This window comes from Vigna angularis, chromosome 9 (assembly GCF_016808095.1).
Source record: "Vigna angularis cultivar LongXiaoDou No.4 chromosome 9, ASM1680809v1, whole genome shotgun sequence".
NCBI lineage: Eukaryota > Viridiplantae > Streptophyta > Magnoliopsida > Fabales > Fabaceae > Vigna > Vigna angularis.
In genome coordinates, this window is record NC_068978.1 from 3419924 (window position 1) to 3437470 (window position 17547).

A 17547-nucleotide genomic window follows, 5' to 3' on the forward strand; every position below is an offset into this window, starting at 1 on the left:
ATTATGAGAAAATAAGTGATAAGAAATATTTTTTATTTATTTTAAATTTGTTTATTTTTTTATAAAATAAATAAATATCACGTGATGCAGGAAATATAACCCATACCAAATAAAGGAGAGAAGATACTTTTTTTATGAAAAACATTATTGGTGTGTAGTAAAAAATAGGCTTAATACCTCTTTTTGTCCCTCTTTTTAAGGGAAATGTTCAATTTCGTCCTACCTTATTCAAAAAGTTCAATGTGGTCCCACGTTGTGAAAAAGTATCCAAGTTAATCCTTTTTGGTCACGGCGTTAAAAATTTAACGATCCTGCTGACAGCATGGATTGATGTGTGCAACGTGGCTTTTTAACTTGGAAACGTGGCAGTGACAGTGTTTTTCACTAACTGAGAACGTGGCAGTGGGCAGTGATTAAAAATCTGAGTGTTAGGGTTTGGTTTGGGTATTCGAGTTGGTCTTTGAGGATTAAGAATGGGTTCCCAAGGGTGTTCTTCGTTTTCGAAAAGTTAGGCCAAAGGATCTTCTTGTTCGTCCCATGGTGGTGCTTGTAGGGGAGGTGGGGTAATCCCTACTTGTTACTGTGGTGATATTGCAGTAATGAAAGTGGCCAGAACTACGAAGAATGCTGGGAGAAATTTTTGGGGTTGTCCTCATTACAAGGTTTGAAGTATACCCTTCTCAGTTAATGTTTTCTTGAGTTGATTTGATGCATTTGTTCATAGATTCCCTAACATGGTGAATAACAGGGTGGATCTTCAATTGGGAGCTGCTGTAACTTTTTCAAGTGGTGTTGTGAAGACAACATGGATGAAAAAGATAGCACAATTTTGAAGAGAATAAGTGAGCTGGAAAATGCAGTGAAGGATTTGCAGAAAATCCAGAAAATTATGAAGTTGTTAGTTGTAGCTTTGTGTGTGTATTGTGGTTGACCTTGTAATTTTGAAGTTGTGGTTAGGTTGATTTAGTTAGATCGTGAATTTGGGTGTTTGTTATAAGTTGGCTTAATAGCTGTTATGTATTTGGATGGTTGAAAAAAGTACGTTCACAATGCGAATGTGTTTTGGTTGGTGTAACATCAGTTATGCAATGCAATGTAGAAAATGTTCGAATCAGTCCCCCATTTGGTTTAAAAATGTTGAAACAGGTCAACCCAATAATGCATATGACTGAGGACTAATGGCACATATTACAAATCTAAATACAAGCTTTGACCAAAACATGATGAAAGCACTTTGATTCATTAAATAAAGGCAGTACAGGTTTGTCACCAAAGTACATGATATTGAATACATATAACATCCAATTCATCTAAAAAGACAAAACATGTATGTTACCAAAATAAAGACAGTACAATACATAATAAACCAATTCATCTATTTATCTTTTCTTCTGACTCTGAATTTTGGTGGACGGGATGATTGGGAAGTTGGAGGTGGCTGGGTTGGTTGTGTTGTTTCTGGTGACTGGGTTGGTTGTGTTGGCTGGCTTGGTTCTGGTGGCTGGGTTGCTTCTGGTGGCTGGGTTGCTTCTGGTGGCTGGTTTGCTTCTGGTGGTTGGTTTGCTTCTGGAAGTTGGGGCCGTAAAGGGCAGTTATTCCTGTTGTGCTTTGTCTGACAGCAAATGGTACACTTTTTCCAATGCCCTCCAACACGCATTTGACTGTCGTCCTTAGTTAACTCCCATGCCTCCAACTTGCGTTTTTTTTTTGGCCTCCCAGGCAACTTCCTCATCAGTGGTGGTAGTACATCATTGAAATTTGTGGTTTGCCATAGTTGGGGACCATTGAGTGAAAAAATTATGGACGCATACACCTCTTCATATGTGGATCTTCTGAAGCAAGTGGGTATAAAATTTTCTGGATGAACATTACAGTAGTTCATTGCTGCAATTGCATGACAGCATGGGATGCCACTGATCATCCACTTTCTGCAGCTACACTCTTTAGTGTCCAGATCCACTGTGAACTTGTTCCCAACAGATGAAGTGTGCCTAACCTCAAAAATCTTTCATGCAGCCCAGCTGAAAGAAATAAAGCACATCAATGAACGTAAATAACAAAATGTATATAAATTGTGGTGATAAGATTACCTTGGCAGCCAAAATCTAGACAAATTACATTCTTTCTGAAGCCTCTTCTTTATCTTTGGGCATATTGTGAAGTCCATAGATGCCACCTTGCTTCTGTTGGTGGCCCACCTTTTCATGAGATACACTCTGATATCCTCCATCATTGTGATAATTGGTTTTCCTCTTGCATGAATGAGGACACTGTTGAAAGCTTCAGTGATGTTGTTATCAAGGGTATCACACATTGGTTGAGCTGTGAAGCGAGACCTTGACCAAAACCTGTTCAAAAAAAGAATTCTCAAATGGGTTACAATGCATCTAGGACAATAATGTGTATATAATGGCTAATGGGTTACCTTGGGGGAATGGCTATGAGGTATTTATATGCTTCAACATTGACTTCTTTAATTTTCAGCATTTCTCTCTCCCAAGCCTGGGGATATGTGGTGGTTGCAGCACTCCACATCAGATTTTTTAATACCTGCCCACCAAATCTTTTCCTAAAGTTTGCATAGAGGTGCCTTACACAGTATCTTTGTTCTGCCCGAGGCAAAAGCTCTTGGATAGCTAAGACTAACCCCTGCACAATTAAGTTTAGTAATAAAACCATATCCTATACAAAATCATTAACTAAAAATGAAAATAAGTTGCACATTATACCTTCTGCTGGTCTGACATCCATGTGCACCCTCCACATACTTCATTGCCCCCGAGGTCTTCAATTAACAATTGCAAAAACCATGTCCAGCTGTCTTTGTTCTCCACTTCTACTACTGCATAGGCAAGGGGTAGCATTTGGTCGTTTGGGTCCCTACCAACAGCAGTCAGCAGCTCCCCCTTGTAAACACCTTTCAAAAAACATCCGTCTAAACATATAATGGGCCTACAACTTATGAAACTATCTTTACAAGCTTTGAGACAAACATACATTCTTTGAAATATTGGGTCACCATTATGAGAGTCAACTTTAATTTGCACTGTTGATCCTGGATTACACCTCAACAGCTCATGTCCATAGTCGTACACCCTTTTATATTGTTCTATGAAATCTCCTTCAACCTGTCTTGTGGCAATTAACTTTGCCCTTCTTGCCTTGGATATTGAAACATTTGTATTCCATTTTCTTAATGCTTTAGTACGAATATCATTCACCTTTAAACTAGGATTCTCAACTAAAGATCTATCTATTTGCTGACTTAACCACTTAGCATTCATCAGTTTAATATTAAGTTGTCTACTACAACTATGAGTATCAATTATCTTCCTCAATTGCCAAATTTTTCGTGACGGCAAATAACCACAATAAGCTAGCCATGGGCACTTACCTTGTCCACCCATGCATGTCACCCTAACCCTACGGTTATCATTTTTGATAAATTTTAGATCCCTCCCAGCATGAACAGCATACCTTCTAATAGCATCCTTAAACTCTTCCCTGTCAGTAAAAATAGTGTCCACTTCCCACTTGTAATCTGCCATGGACTTCTGCTTTGCATATTTTGAGAAAGGACCTACATCTATTGTATCATCATTGTCATCCTCCTCACTTGCACTATTTTCAGGAGTTAAAAGCTTATCAGACTCCCAATCATCATCTGACAAACCCCTACATTGTTGGGTTTCTTTTTCACTGTCTTCATCATCCACGTATTCATCACCACTCAGATCATCCATTCCTGCTGCATCATCACTGTTCACTTCCACTTCTTCTTCACTTTCGACCTCAATTTCAGCCTCATTATCCACTTCTAATGCTTCTTCACTTACATCCTCAACTTCATCCTCATTCTCAACCTCCACTGCAACATCATCATCTTCTGCATCCTCATGCTGAACATCCTCATTATACACTGAATCCTCCTTCTCAACCTCCAATGCATCGTCATGCTCAACATCCAACCAATCCTCATTGTCAACATCCAGTAAATCCTCATTGTGAACCTCCAATCCTTCACTTACATTCTCAACATCCCGTGCATCCTCATTCTCAACATCCACTGCATACTCATTCTCAACCTCCACTGCACCCTCCACTACGTCTTCCATTCCTTCCTCACCACCCTCAACTTGTGCTTCTCCTCCTACGCCACTATCCTCACCACTCTCTGCATGACCTTCACATAGCAAAAGAATCTCATTCTCATCATTTTCTAAGATAGTTGCTTCGTCCACCCCATGCACAACATACAGGTTCACTTCCCCTAAATACTTAGCCACATTCATCATGTTCATAGCTCCTTTATCATCATCAACCTTATGTAGAACATGTTGGACACTGTAATATAATTCTTCTACTTGCATGTATCCCATATGGTTAAGTGAACCTAATACTCCAAAATAACACCATTTATCGGGGTCTACGTCCCAATTAACTATATCTCCGCCTATATAATTAAAGGGGACTTCTTTGATCAAGGTCCCACCATGGTGGACCACTACCCGAAACATGTCATCAGACATCCCTACCCGAACCCTGCAAATGCAAACGGGGACCACTAATTTCAGTTAAAGTAAGACCTATGGGACCACTATCATGCATCAAAAGAAGACAATTTTCACACAAAACAATTTCACCCACAGTTAAACCCCCTCAAACGCGACAACAATGAAAACATTTTCGAAAAACCTAACCTGATTTGATTTGCGGAATTGGATTTCCTTTACAGATTTCACCTTTAAGATCACCCAATTTGGATTTACAGGTCCTCCAAAATGCTTATCCCCAAATCGCGATTTTGAATTACCCAAACCAAACCCTAACACTCAGATTTTTAATCACTGCCCACTGCCACGTTCTCAGTTAGTGAAAAACACTGTCACTGCCACGTTTCCAAGTTAAAAAGCCACGTTGCACACATCAATCCATGCTGTCAGCAGGATCGTTAAATTTTTAACGCCGTGACCAAAAAGGATTAACTTGGACACTTTTTTTCACAACGTGGGATCACATTGAACTTTTTGAAAAAGGTAGGACGAAATTGAACATTTCCCTTAAAAAGAGGGACAAAAAGAGGTATTAAGCCTAAAAAATAATATCTTTAGAAAGATCTTCAACGAAAAGAGAAAAAGAATGGTACCTTTAGCGTGAGAACTTACTTTTTTTTTATTCTCTCTCGTACTTTTTTCTATTTCTATTATTTCATAGGGTCTTTCTCTATTATTTCATAGTGTCTCTTTATTTTTCGGCTCCCCTTTTTTTCTTTCACGGGTGTATATTATATACCCACATTGTAATATTATGACAATCTTGTCTTAATTAAGAATTGATTGACAAGGAACAAAATATGAAAAGAAAATGTCTTGATTTATAGAAAATGTCTTGATTTACAGAAAAATAGATAAAATAATATTCAAGACATTGATTATAATTATTGGCATAATATTGATTTAAATTATTATTATATTAAACTAATATTTCAAAAGTATTGTGTTTGGTATTATAGTTATTATTTTATCTTTTTTACCCACCATTAATTATTATTCTCTTTTTTTTTATTTACTATTGGGTGTTGAGAAGCTGTATTTAATTTCTTTGTCAAATAAAATTTCCTCTTCGTGAGGTAATCCTGTTTTTAAGACATCATCAATCATGTGAATATTAACTAAAATTCAAACTTAATTAGGTACGTAATAAAAATCCCATTAACTGGTAGCATTTAATATAATTAGTATTGCTTTTTCTACAAGAATTGAATATAAACAAAATTAAGTGATTTATGTGGTTGGAAAAATAAAAAAGATATAAAGAAAAAGAGAGAGGGAAAGTTAAATATACGATCAATCATGTCGTTAAAAAAATATAAGAAATAATAACATAACGAATAGATGAAAAGAATTAAATCAAAATCTTATATTAGAAACTTACTCAATTATTAAACAACTAACTATATACAGCCACTAAGAGCATTTGGATCTTCTAACCTCAAAAGATGGATTATGTTTTTAATTTGTAGAAAATATTAATTGTTTTATTTTATTTTTTAAATTATTTATTGAAGTATATTTATTGAAAGAGTAAACACCATTAATAAACATTATTTTTAGATGATAAATTTATTTAATAAACATTATTTTTAGATGATAAAATTATTGTTGTATAAAAAACTAAGATGACGGGTTGGGATTAGTGCGGTCAACATGGATTAGAACTAGTGGGTCAACTTGGCCAACCATGGGTCCGAGCCGAGTTGAATTTGAAAAAAATAAATTTTTTTAATACGGATCAATTTTCAACCTGGTTTACTTAGAATCCGACTCATCACGAGTTGGCTCACCCGAGTTGAACTCGTGATGAGCCAGGTTGGTTCATCAATCCACCTAGTTTAATTTAATTATTTATTATTTTGTGTTTCAATATTATTATTAACATTTTTTATTTTATTGTAAATGAGAATAAAGAAAAATATTTTTTAAGAGATCAAAATATTATAAATGTATTCCTTCAAGACTTTAATCTTATAAATTGACAAGTAACAAAAAAATTATCAATATTATAAACTTATTTTATTCAATTTTTGAGTTTGTTTTTGGATTATATTTGAGTTGTGTATTAATTTTTTATTTTGAATTGTCTTTGAAGTTTAACATTATTTTTTAGTGAAACTATTTAAATTTAAACTACCAAAAAAATATAATTTTTTATTTAAAAAAATTATAATTTTTATTTAAAAAAATTAACAGAGAAATTCTCTCCGTTTAATTATAGTTGGAATGAAATTCATTATCCTCATCCATATTTCTAGAGAAAAAAATTGATGTTAATCATTTTTTCGCAATTAACAAGTATATAATTTTTTTTTTAATTTTTAATTGTATGAGTTAACGTGTGTACATGTAGTAGTAGTACGTAGTGTGTATTTATATCCATATTTGTTTTTCTACAATTTTAACATTAATTATTTTTTATAAAAAACATAATATTATATATATATATATATAATATTATATAATTAGACATAAATTAAATTTCATAATAACATAACATCAATTAATTTAAAAAACGTGAATAAAATAAAGTTCATAAATTTAATAAAATATTTCTAAAAAACTATAAACAAAAAACAAATATCCAATATAAAAATATTTTAAAAATTAATTTTAAAATCTTGAATAAATAATGTTCATAAAATTAATAAAGTATTTTTAAAATATTATAAGGAAAAACAAATATCCAATTTAAAAATAATTTAAAAGTCTTTTTCTTTCTCTAAATTATAATGAAATTTGTTTTTATATATATTAATAAAAATTAGGTTTAATCCTTTCGGACATCCCTATTTGTGTAGGGTTGTCTCAAATAGGTCCTCGTATTTATTTTTATCTCAATTAGGTCCCTATTTTTGTAAAATTGAGTCAATTGGAACCTTGCCGTTAATTTCAATAGACGGCGTTAAATTTATTGAGTCGTGGCACGCTGACTAAGCAAATTTTAATGACGTGGATCAAATTCATTTGCACCCACTGAAACCTCTACCACATCATCACCATCTTCCACCCACTGAAACCCTAGTCTCCTTACCATCTTCTCCCTAGCGTCGTCGGCAACATCATCGCCGCACAACCCCGGACCACCGTCAACCTTCAAACAGTGCCACCAGCCTCCATCAAAATCGTGAGAACAGCCACCCAGAATCGCGATCCTCATTGCGTCTCTCTTCGCGAGTTCAGCAATCTCGAACCACCATCATCTTCGCCACAGCACCACTGCAAACAACATCGTGCCACCGCACCGCCAGCCACAAGTCATCATCACCGTGCCACCATTCATTTTCCCAATCATCATCTAAGACCTGCATATCCAAAAACCCAATCCGATCTGAAAAATCCTTCGAACCCTAAACGCCGAAATCAAACTCCAAGCCAGAATCCCAATTCATTTCGCCACCATCTCCTTCACGCGAGCCCTTGCCTGACCACCGCACAACCCCGGACCACCGTCAACCTTCAAACAGTGCCACCAGCCTCCGTCAAAACCGCGAGAACAGCCACCCAGAATCGCGATCCTCATCGCGTCTCTCTTCGCGAGTTCGGGAATCTCGAACCACCATCATCTTCACCACAGCACCATCGCAAACAACATCGAAGGTGAGGAGAGCGACGAGGGCGTGATCGGGGAAGTGGTGGTGGAGGAGGAGGAGGTCCTTCTTGAGGGAGAGCAGTTGGTCGTCGGGGGAGAAAAGATCGATAAGAAAGACGAAGGCGGGGGGAGGGGGAGAGGAGGAGGGGAGAGAAGGAGAGTACTCGACGGTGCTGTAGGTCCACGTGCAAATGAATTTGATCCACGTCATTAAAATTTGCTTCGTCAGCGTGCCACGACTCAAAAAATTTAACGCCGTCTATTGAAATTAACGGCAAGGTTCCAATTGACTCAATTTTACAAAAATAGGGACCTAATTGAGTTAAAAATAAATACGAGGACTTATTTGAGACAACCCTACACAAATAGGGATGTCCGAAAGGATTAAACCGAAACAAATGACAAATAGTTTTGAGTGGACTTTGGAAAATAATTAAGCATTAAACAAAAGTTTCTTCAAACCAGTTCAAATAACAAAGTAAATAAGATTTTAACACCATCAATTAGAAAAATAGCCATATATAATAATTCAACAGATTAATATTTTAATTATGTCTTTTCATTTTTTAAATTTAAATATATGAAAATTGACTTTTTACAGCGAAAACATCACTTAATTATAATAACTCATTTTTACGATGATATAATCACAGACAAAAAAAAGAACTTTTATATTTATAAAAAACATTAAAAAGTAAAATAATAAATATAAAATATTAAATGGGTTATAAAATGAAAACCTTTAGTAGCTTGACTTGGTTATAAATAGGGCTAACTAGCGAATATCCATTCTCACATTCCTCTTTTGTTCTAATAGATTCATTAATTCATCAAAAGAGATGACGAACAGTATTGTGATTCTCTTGCTTTGTGCTCTTTTTTCATCCACTTCCCATGCTTCTACTCTGCAAAATTTCTGCAAGGCTGACCTCAGCGGTCCAGACAGCCCTACTGGCTATCACTGCCTGCCCTCTGAGAACGCAACAGCTAACGACTTTAAGTACAGCTTTGATGGAAAACCAGGCATTCCAGTCCCATCCAACTGTGTACTATACCCTGCAGGTGTTAACCAGATTCCTATTATCAATGGTGGTGGGCTTTCTGCAGGACTCGTAGAGATAGCGGAAGGTGGATTTCTTCCCCTGCATAGACATGGTGCCAATGAAATACTAATGGTGATGAAAGGTACATTTAATGTTGGACTAATGGCACCTCGGAAAGCTTATCCCAATACACTCAGAGTCGGAGAGTTTGTATATTTTCCACGAGGAATGTCGCATTATCTTATCAATTCTGGTCGTGGGAAAGCCGTTGCTTTTGCCGCTTATAGTAGCCCCAGCCCTCCTTTCAATTTTGATCATCTAGAGAAGTACGCCAGCGACGTCCCTAGCCCCATCGTTTCCCGAGTTACCTTCCTTGATGACCCTCAAGTCAGGAAGCTCAAGGCTCGTTTCAATGGCACCGGCTAGGTTTTGTGCTTTCCTTCTGACAATGAATCGTCTTCTACAATAAACTTATTTCTGCGTTCGTCTCTGTATTTCTTCCAATAATCATTGTCAGCAATCAACTGTGTTAATTTCACTTTTTCCTCTTTTATATCTTCTCTTAATCTTACCACTTCCATACTACATCTTTAATTTCACTCTTTTTCTTGTTAGAAAAATTAAAATAGGTGTCAAATGCATCAAACTAATTCTTTTCCTTTAAACAATCATTTTACATCCTTTTTAATTATATATATAATATCTTATAAGTATGATAACAATGAATAAAAATAATTTTTTTAAATAAAATAGCAATGTAAATAATTGTTTGATAATTGTATAAAATAAAGAAATATCATGGTCCATGCATGTATAAATTCTTATAAGGCTAACTTTGGTATGCAATGTTTCACCCAATAAATGTCTTACACTTAGGCCCTGTTCTTTTGAGGGAATTTGAGAGGATGGATTTGGGGGGATTTGAGAGGATTTGAAGATAATTTTTTTTGTCGTTTATTTGAATGAATTTGGAGGTAAATGAGAGTGAATTTGGAAATAAAATTTGTGAGAATTAGTATAGAATTGTATTGACATGACAAATTAAAAAAAATTATTTCCAAATTCACTTTTATTTACCTTCAAATTCACTCAAATAAACGACAAAAAAAATTATCTCCAAATTTTCTCAAATCCCCTCAAATCTATCCTCTTAAATCCACTCAAAAGAACAAGACCTTAGGGATGGCAAAAAGATCCGCGTCCGGATAGTTGATATCCATAGATATTTACTACTGCAATCCACGGGTAGCGGATATTTTAATACCCGCTTATAAACGGGTCGGATGCAGGTATTATACTATCCATACCCGTGGATACCCATTACCCGTAAAAAATAAAAATAAAAATTTAATTTATATTTTATTAAGTTAAATTTACTTAAAATTAACATTAATTTATATTTTACAAGATTAAATTTAATTAAAATTGAATTTAAATTTATATTTAATTTAACTTATATTATATTTTATATATTTAAATTTTATTTTAATAATTTATTAATATATTTTTTTAAAATATTTGTGGGTATCCGCGGGTTTTAAAATATCCGCGGATATTTTTTAAGCAGGTATCCGTGCGGGTAGCGGGTGAATTTTTTTTGTAGAGTCGGATTTCAGGTAGGCATTATTCGTGTCCGACCCGACCTGTTGTCATCCCTACTTACACTCGTGAAAATAAGTTTTCAAAATCGTCTTATAGGTTTTCTTTTCTAGAAAAGGAAAATTATAAAAATCTGGTGACATTTTTTAAATAATGAAAAACATTAAACTTCGGTTGTTAAAGAAAATCAAAACCTAAAATCAAATGTTAAAATATGGTTTAGGGTGTCCTTTTAGTGTTATATCTATATTACTCTATAAATCACTCAGTAGTATATAGTTAAATTTATTATATTTATATTAATTTAAATATAAATAATATTAAAATTATTATATTATATTGATAAGTTAAGTTGAGTGTCCTTACATTAATACTCTTTACTAATTGCATTAAAGTTGTAGTGATGTAGTTAGGCACCCTTCATTTATTATGACTTCATGTAGGAGTAGCAAATTAGCAATGTGGGTTGACCTGTTTCGTTCTATTTTGGTTCAAAAGAAATGAAATGGTCCAATCCGTTTTATATAAAAAATGCAAACTAATTTTTTTAGTATATTCAATGTAATATTTGGTTTACAACCTTGTATATCAATTTAGGTCAATCTACATAAAAGAATTATTTATTTTGTAATTAGAATGTAAAATTTTAGAATGTAATATTTTAATAACTTTACATTATTTAATTAAATTAATAAAAATAATAAATTATATTATCTATTTTTTAAAACAAATAATATTCACAATTTTATAACTTTTAATTTTTAAGTACAAGAAAGTTAGAAATTAAATAGTAGGTGAATTTAACTAAATTAATTACATAAATTAAATTTTTTAAGTGAGCTAATTATGCAATAAAAGTCTAAACAAGCCAACGGACCTCGACCCGTCCTAATATTTTAGGAACCGATTCACATAATCCATCCTTATAATCCTAACACTTATATAATTATTTAATAGATGATGATTACTTACCTTTTATGACCATTCTTGAAAATATCAGCTGACTGCTGATAACAAGAAATGTAAAAGTAATCAAAACATAGAAAGCCAGAGAAGAAAATAATGAGACTACCAAACTTACAAATGTATTCATAACAATTGTAATAAAAAGAAAAACATAAAAAATTATTAATATATGACGTCACATAATTAATTATAATTATAAAAAACCACTTATCTATCTTATTTTAGCAAAATAATCAATTTTTTGTAGAACATAATATATTGTTGATATGGAATATAAAATCAATTATTTGTACAAGTTTATGTAAAATATTTCTTTTTTCTTTTCATTCATTACTTCACATATTTACTTATCTAAATCACTTTTCCCTCACGTCCACCGATCCTTTTTTAATCGCTTATTACAAACAATATGGAAATGAAGATACAGTAAAACACGGCATGAAAAGTTTAATTATTGGATAATATGTTATTTAAAAGACAAATGAAACCACATTGCAAGATAACATGCTAATTAACATGTGAGATTACCAAAGCAGAAATGCAATACTTGTATCACTAATTAAATAATTAATCACAAGATTCTTTCAATAGGCATTGCAAGCGCGCAGTTCAGGGATGTTAGAGTCATTGATCTTGAACGCATATTCATACCTCCGTTGCCTCCCACTGTATGTAAGTTGTTATCTAGTAAGATATTTATTATATAAAATATCTTAGATATTTTAAATGGTTAAGATATTTATAAGTAATTAACCATATTTTTAGGTAAAGTTATTTTTATTTGGCTTATAAATACAATGACAGGATAAAAGTTCAGGTACGTTCTCTCTATGGGCTAGAGACCCTAAATAATATTTCAGAGCAGTATTATAATCACTCTCTTGAGAGTTGAGGCTCCATAACTCACATCTGACTTGAGCGTCGGAGTATCTTTGCAGATACCTCCCCCTCCTTTGGCGAGTATGAACAACAACAATTGGAGAAAGGCAAGCGTCCCAGACAGCCAGGAGCAACAAAGACACACTGGAAAACATCTACACCGAAACATTTTGGCGCCCACCGTGGGGCCGAGTGTCATCTCACAGAAGCCGCAAGAGGAGCACTCGGCCTTGATGAATCACTTCTTCGGATAAGGCTACTCCAACAAGATGAAGCCACCGCATCACTGCCAGGATTCTCCTCCGTGAGCCATTGACTCCACCGCGAGCACCTCTGCGAAATCGCGCCAGTGAATACCTCTGAGAAATCACACCCCTTTGCGGGTCAGACCCAAACCAGAGACAAACCCTTTCTTTCATCACCGCTCTGTTCCTTCCCTTCTCATCACGTGCGTCATCCTCATTCAGAAAACCCTCCAGCACCGTCCACAGACCCTCATCGAGGGCGCCAGAGAAAGCTGGAGCTACGCTATCTTTAGGCAGTTCTCATGCTACTACTTTGGCTCCACACCCGCGGCGCCATCCGATCCAGTCTCAAATCACCCGCCAAACCGTCTAGTACGGCCTCCGCGTCATCCGTCGTGCCCAGGCCTCTTGTGCAAACTCGATGTGACCGTCATCCATTGTGAACGCAACAACTAACTTGGCCTGAACCTTATTTTTACTGAACTGTCCGATCTGTCCGACACATGGACTCAACGATGCTCCAAGGTCGTCCATCTAGGTTGACCGACAAGACCGAGTGTGTATCGTGACCGATCGGCAAAACCTTAATCATTGTCGTTCGACAATTTCCAGGTCGACCGTCAAGAACGAGCCGCACTCCAAGGTCGTCCATCTAGGTCGACCGACAAGACCGAGTGTGTATCGTGACCGATCGGCAAAACCTTCCTCATTGTCGTTCGACAATTTCCAGGTCGACCGTCAAGAACGATCTGCACTCCAAGGTCGTCCATCTAGGTCGACCGACAAGACCGAGTGTGTATCGTGATCGATTGGACAAACCTTCCTCATTACCGTTCGACAATTTCCAGATCGACCGTCAAGAACGAGCCGCACTCCAAGGTCGTCCATCTAAGTCGACCGACAAGACCGAGTGTGTATCGTGACCGATCGGCAAAACCGAGTGTGTATCGTGACCGATCGGCAAAACCGAGTGGCTCCCCACCTAGGATTGATATCCTTGGCCGCTCGCCCCTCTGACCGGGCCTCACTACCATTCCGTGGCCACAAGCGTTCCACCGCTCGTCCGTCCGGTCTCACATATTGTCGGTTCTTCGTCCTCAAATACTCCAACATGCGGACACTCGGCTCCACCAGCGTTCGGTCATTCGACCAAAATGATGCTCGGTTATTGAGCCTCCATGACGTTCGGCCATTCGGTTTATCAGCCATTTGGCCTAACTGACGTTCGGTCTCAAGCGTCCAAAACACAGCCTCGTTGACGCTCGACCATCTGCGTCTCAAGCGTTCCAGCATTCGTTCTCACGAACGTTCGGCCTCTTGCATTTCGGCCACTCAGCCTCATTGACGTTTGGCCTTTTCGGCCTATATCGTTCGGCCATCCGTAGCCTCAACCGTTCGACCATTCGTTCGACCTCAACCACCAGGCCATTCGTGGTCTCAAATTTTCAAGCATTCGGTCGTTCGTCCTCAAAGGTACTTGCCCTTCGGCTTCAACCGTTCGACCAATCCATGGCCACGAGTGCTCAATCATTTGTCCATTCGGCCTTAATGACGTTCGGATGCTTGGACTCAATCGTTCGACCATCCGTCTCATCGACGTTCGACAGCTTGGCCTTGACTGTTCAGCCTTTCTTATTGACGTTCGGTCTTTAGCGCTCGGCCATGCATGGTCTCACAACACTCAACCGTTGGCCATTCGGTCTCATTGCCGTTCAGCAATTTCAGCATGAAGCGTTTCAGAATTCGGTCATTCGGACTCAATGACGTTCGGCCGCTTGGCCTCCATCCTTTTGCCTCTACCGCTCGGCCATTTGCGTCTCACACGTTCCAGCATTCGTTCTCGCGGCCGTTCGGCCTAAAGCGTTCGGCATTTCGCTCATCATTGACGTTTGGTCTCTAGCGCTCGGCCACACATGGTCTTATGTGTTCAAACATTCCACCTCGAACGTTCCTGCTTTCGACCACTCAGCCTCATTGACTCTCGGCCTTTCGGCCTCTACCGCTCGACCACACATCAACACGAGCGCTCCAACATTCGGCCATACTCATGTTCGGCCTCCTGACGTTCGGCACCTGGGCCTTAACTATTTGGCGCCTCGGCCTCCGTGACGTTCGGCACCTTGACCTTAACCGTTCGGCACTTCGCTCTCACTGACGTTCGGCAGCTTAGCCTCAAGCGTCCACCACTCAGTCTCCTTGATTTCTAACGTTCCAGAATTTCGATCTCACGGACGTTCGACCCTACTGATGTTCAGCCATTCGGTGCAATTGACGTTCGGCCTCAAGTGTCCAACACTTTCCCTTACTAACTTTCGGCCTTTCGGCCTCTACCGCTCGACCATCCATCGACACGACCGCTCCACCATTCGATCCTACTGACGTTCGACCGCCAGGTTTAAATCTCGATCGAACGGTCTCACCTATATTTTATATATTATATATCTTACGCAGGTCACAGTAGACGGTCAAACCGAAGACCGAACGATCTACTATCTAAACCGATCGACCTTACAACATAATCTGTTTTTTACTAAATTTTCCAAACCTTGTAAATGCATTGGTTTGTCTCGCTACTCTTTTTCTCTAATTCTACAGCGCAAATAAGCACATCTTACATGCATAGGCGGACACCAGAGATTCGTCCATGCTGAAGCACTCAAAACCGGGAAAACACTCCTAGACCTGGTAGATGTTCGCCCTAGAACACCTAGGAGCATTGAAAAAAGGGATACACTCCCTCTGGTAGATGTTCGCCCTAGAACACCCAAAACATAGGGATACACTTCCTCTGGTAGATGTTCGCCCTAGAACACCCAAAACATCAACCGCTCGACAATCTATGTCCACGAGTGTTCAAACAGTCGGCCGTTCGGCCTCAAAGGTATTCGCACTTTGATTTCAAGCGCTCGACAATCCATGTCCACGAGCGTTCAAACAGTCGGCCGTTCGGCCTTAAAGGTATTCGCACTTTGATTTCAACCGCTCGACAATCCATGTCCACGAGCGTTCAAACAGTCGGTCGTTCGGCCTCAAAGGTATTCGCACTTTGATTTCAACCGCTCGACAATCCATGCCCACGAGCGTTCAAACAGTCGGCCGTTCGGCCTCAAAGGTATTCGCCTTTTGATTTCAACCGCTCGACAATCCATGTCCACGAGCGTTCAAACAATTGGCCGTACGGCCTCAAAGGTATCCGCCCTTTGATTTCAACCGCTCGACCATCCAGGTCAACGAGCGTTCAAGCATTCTGCCGTTCGACCTCAAAAGCGTTCGTCATTTGGTTTGAACCGCTCGACCATACATGGCCACGAGCGTTCAAACATTCGGCCGTTCATCCTCAAAAGTATTCGCCCTTTCGTTTCAACCATTCGACCATCAATGGCCACAAGCGTTCGAACATTCGACCGTTCGGCCTCAAAGGTATTCGCCCTTTGGTCTCAACCGCTCGACCATCGCCACGAGCACTCAAGCAGTCGGCCGTTCGACCCTACTGATATTCGACCTTTCGGCCTCAAAGGTATTTGTCCCCTTGGCTTCAACCGCTCGTCATGGCCACGAGCGCTCAAGTATTCGGCCGTTCGACGCCACTGATGTTGTCAATTCGGCCTCAATGACGTTCGTCCGCGTGGCTTCAATCACTACAAAAAAGTAGGGCATTACCGAAGGCCATAAGCCCTCGGAAATTGCCAAAAGCCGTCGATAATGGATGTTTACCGAAGGCCTATCGACGGCCAAAAATCCTTCGGTAAATCCCTTGTCGCTAACCATTACCGAGGGCTTCTGCCCTTCGGTAATTACCGAGGGCTTCTGCGGTAATTACCGAGGGCCAAAAGCCTTCGGTAATTACCGAAGTCCAAAAGCCTTCGGTAATTACCGAGGGCCAAAAGCCTTCGGTAATTACCGAATAGCTGAAAAAAAAAGTATAATGGAGGGTACTCAGTCAAGGGTCTGGTAATCGTTTACACCAACCCTGTAAACGATTACCCGAGAGAAAATTGGAATTTGTACAGAAAGTCCAACACAGGTACTCAGTCAGGTGAACAGGGGTCACCATTGAAAAAAAAGTGACTTTTAGGCACTTTTGCACTTGTCTTAGGCTGTTCCTTATGTTTCAGTGGTGGGAGAGGGAGGTTAGTGATGTGATTATGTCCCAATGATGGAGGAAAGTGATGTTTTGGCACCCCATGATGGAGGAAAGAAACAATGTTTATGAGATGAGCAACTTGAGTGAGTTAACATGCTGTCAACTTTGACCTTTGCTGTGTATTTTACTGATAACTTTTCCCACCGACCTCCAAATGATGTGATTCTTTTTTTATTAGAAACTAGACTCAAACATCTTTCCAATGACTACTATTTTGTAATTTTTGGACATTTGAGTTGGTACAGTTTATTGTTTCAAGTTAGCGTTTCATATATTTTTGCCAACTCTGACCTTTGCTTGTTCTTTTGCTCATAACTTTCTCCACCGAACTCCAAATGAGTTGATTCTTGTTTTGTTGGAATCTATACTCAAAGACCTTTCAAATTATGCCTTAGAAATCAAATTTATACCTTCTTTGACACTGTAATCGATTACAAGGACACTGTAAACGATTACCCGAGAGAAAATTGGATTTTGTACAGAAAGTCCAACACAGGTTCTCAGTCAGGTGAACAAGGGTCACCAT

At 38.1% G+C, this 17547-nt stretch overlaps 2 protein-coding genes across 2 annotated transcripts; one reads left to right on the forward strand and one right to left on the reverse strand.

The window, feature by feature from the left end:
- Positions 1–1895: 1895 nt before the first annotated feature.
- LOC128194023 (uncharacterized) lies at positions 1896–4652 on the reverse strand. Its single transcript, XM_052868498.1, has 4 exons — positions 2730–4652; positions 2426–2649; positions 2091–2348; positions 1896–2021 (listed from the first exon to the last, which is right to left on the reverse strand). The coding sequence occupies exons 1-4, from the start codon at positions 4527–4529 to the stop codon at positions 2009–2011; spliced, it is 2295 nt and encodes a 764-aa protein (XP_052724458.1). The 5' UTR covers positions 4530–4652; the 3' UTR covers positions 1896–2008.
- A 4332-nt stretch (positions 4653–8984) lies between these two features.
- On the forward strand, positions 8985–9614 carry LOC108346417 (germin-like protein 1). Its single transcript, XM_017585500.1, has one exon. It carries the CDS (start codon positions 8985–8987, stop codon positions 9612–9614), a length of 630 nt encoding a protein of 209 aa, XP_017440989.1.
- The last annotated feature ends 7933 nt before the right edge of the window (positions 9615–17547 follow it).